Source organism: Fulmarus glacialis, unplaced genomic scaffold, assembly GCF_000690835.1.
Source record: "Fulmarus glacialis isolate BGI_N327 unplaced genomic scaffold, ASM69083v1 scaffold7508, whole genome shotgun sequence".
Classification (NCBI taxonomy): Eukaryota; Metazoa; Chordata; class Aves; order Procellariiformes; family Procellariidae; genus Fulmarus; species Fulmarus glacialis.
The window spans coordinates 218,636-221,077 of record NW_009230094.1 but is presented as its reverse complement, the minus strand read 5'-3'; the positions used below and the strand labels follow the sequence as shown (position 1 = coordinate 221,077).

At 40.3% G+C, this 2,442-nt stretch overlaps 1 protein-coding gene across 1 annotated transcript in view; it reads left to right on the top strand.

Annotated features, from left to right (window-relative positions):
• Positions 1–421: 421 nt before the first annotated feature.
• Positions 422–2,442, top strand: part of FAM20C (family with sequence similarity 20, member C) — a gene marked incomplete at its 5' end in the record, with an annotated part of 13,931 nt that continues 11,910 nt past the window's right edge. The window contains 2 exons of the mRNA XM_009584091.1: positions 422–514; positions 2,300–2,415. Coding sequence (XP_009582386.1) covers positions 422–514; positions 2,300–2,415 — 209 coding nt within the window. The remainder of the gene's footprint in view (positions 515–2,299; positions 2,416–2,442) is intronic.

The following is a 2,442-nucleotide window of genomic DNA, read 5'->3' as shown; positions in this document are numbered from 1 at the left end:
CATATTTTAGATAGGAGCTGCATGGCTGCCAAAGATGAAAGAAAAATGTTATTACTTTCGGAAATTTCATAATTACAGTTAATGATAATTTAATGAAATGACATTGTCTTCACCGCTATCACTAATGAAATGTTTGAGAGTGATAAAACAGATCTTGTTAAATAGAGTGAGCGTCTTGAGTGGAATAGCTTTGTGACAGCAGCCTGCATGCACAAGTCTTGAATTCCTATTTTTTGTTACAGTAGTTTAAAAAAGAAGATAAAATGAAGGCTACATGGCAACTAATGCACACATGAAGTTATTTAAAGGCCTTCCATTAAGCAAACAATACTGAACTCCTGAATAACATGCTGATGACTGAGTACTGCTCCTTAGAAATGCTAACCCTTCATTAAAACACTTTCCTTGTTTTTCTTTGCAGACAAACCAGAGAACAAGAAACACCGCCTGACTTTTTTTATTTCTCGGACTATGAAAGACATAATGCAGAAATAGCAGCATTTCATTTGGACAGGCAAGTAAAATGGATATGCATTAAAAGAAAAGTGGAAATATTGTGATAAGTTTCTGCACTTGGCCAGCCCTGTAACTGAATTACTTTTAAAAAAGGGGAAAATGGAACAAGGGTGGGCAAACGCCATGAATAAATGAAACGGCAGATGATGAAAGAGTAGATTAATAATTAGGAAATGCGACTTGCTCTGGGAATAAGAAACCTGGCAATAAGTAATTCTCAAAAAGAAAGAGAAATTATATCGAAGAGAAGCCGAGAAATGAATTTCCCCTGTGATCTTGAAGTGCATATGGAGAGGACCAATCTCCCGCGGAATGTGTAGCATAAGTGTGACAGGGGTCTGGCTCACCCCCGTTAGCTCCAGGGCATGCAAATCCGAGCGAGACGTGGGGAATCGTGCGAGTATTCAGAGAGGAATAATTGAGATGGGGAGGGAGTTCCAGTTTCACAGCAAAAAGCTGGGGCCGTCCCATATCAGGAGCATATTTAGGCCATAAGTTGGTAGGAAGGAGAGGACACTGATGGTCATCCCATGCTCCTGTTAGCTGAAAGTGTCCCCGCAGGCAGAGGTAGTGCAGGGCGTGGAGGATACCCCAAGGCTCGGAATGGACTGCAGCCCTTCAGCCTGCCCAGATTAGGAGCAGGAATTAATAATTAGTGAGGAGCTATTAACAGCATGGCTAGAAGGCATGGCATTTCACAGACTGAGTTAGAACTGAAACATCTTTCACACGCGGAAGTGCCAAGAAACATCCTTCAAAAGCTTGAAGCTTTGGGGCCACAAATTATCTGGGGGTACGTGTAGTATTGCTGCCTTCTGGGTTGATGGTTAGGATGAGGGAACCGATCAGTGGGTGGCACAGGGTAGATTTGCCATCCTGGTCAGATCCTTCAAGGATCGTCTATATTTTATTGTTGCTGACCTTGTTGTTGATCCCTTGTGCTTTATATTTTATATTGCCATTTTAAACAGATGGTGCTGTAGGAAAAAACATTAATGGAGTTCCTGCAGGGAGGTATGTTAAATATCCACACACCAAGCAGAAAAAGCATTGCTACCCAATGTAGAAAATCTGATCAGCAGACAGTGGACATAAAAATCCCACCTATGGGGAGGCTTTGTATGGGGACTTTGCTCTTCTACTGTATCTAACAGCAATGCTTCGTAGGGAGTTTTTAATGATCTACTAAGGCGGGGGAGTTTGGGGTAGAGACAGGCTCTTCACCCAGCCGTTGCCTGTGGGAAAATTTTTAGTCTCAGGGAGATTGTTTAGGTTGGTGTAAGGGTATTAAAACAGAGAGGAGCAGAAGCAAATAAATCAAACAAATACTAAGACTGTCAAGAAAAAAAATTACTAGTTTTTAAATCTATTAGATGGTGTTTATGGAAGAAAGAGGCTGAAATCCCATTCCTCAAGTCACTTAAAAAATTGGTGAGCAAGATGCATGCTATAACAATCCTGAAGTAACACAAAGTCAAAAATAAGTTTCTGCTGTCTCTTATTTCTGGAATTCTTGATTTATTTCATGGAACAATGTGTTCCCTTACTCTTCTGTATTTTGCATCTGCTCTGTACTATGTAGGCAAGTCAGAGCCGATCATATTCAGGACATATTTTATAATATATTATATGAAAGATTATCCAGTTTAAAGTTGATGGGCTTTTTACTCCTTAAAGACCACAGATAAATGTGCCTTCAGAGTGTAATGAACCTTCCTAAAACCTATCACTATCATTATATTTTAATCCTTTACATAAACCATCTTTTTTCTTTCTCTTCCAGGATCCTGGATTTCCGTCGCGTGCCACCGGTTGCAGGTAGACTGGTTAACATGACAAGAGAAATACGAGATGTTACTCGTGACAAGAAACTGTGGAGAACGTTTTTCATCTCACCAGGTAGTCTTGGAAATACCATTCTTTCTA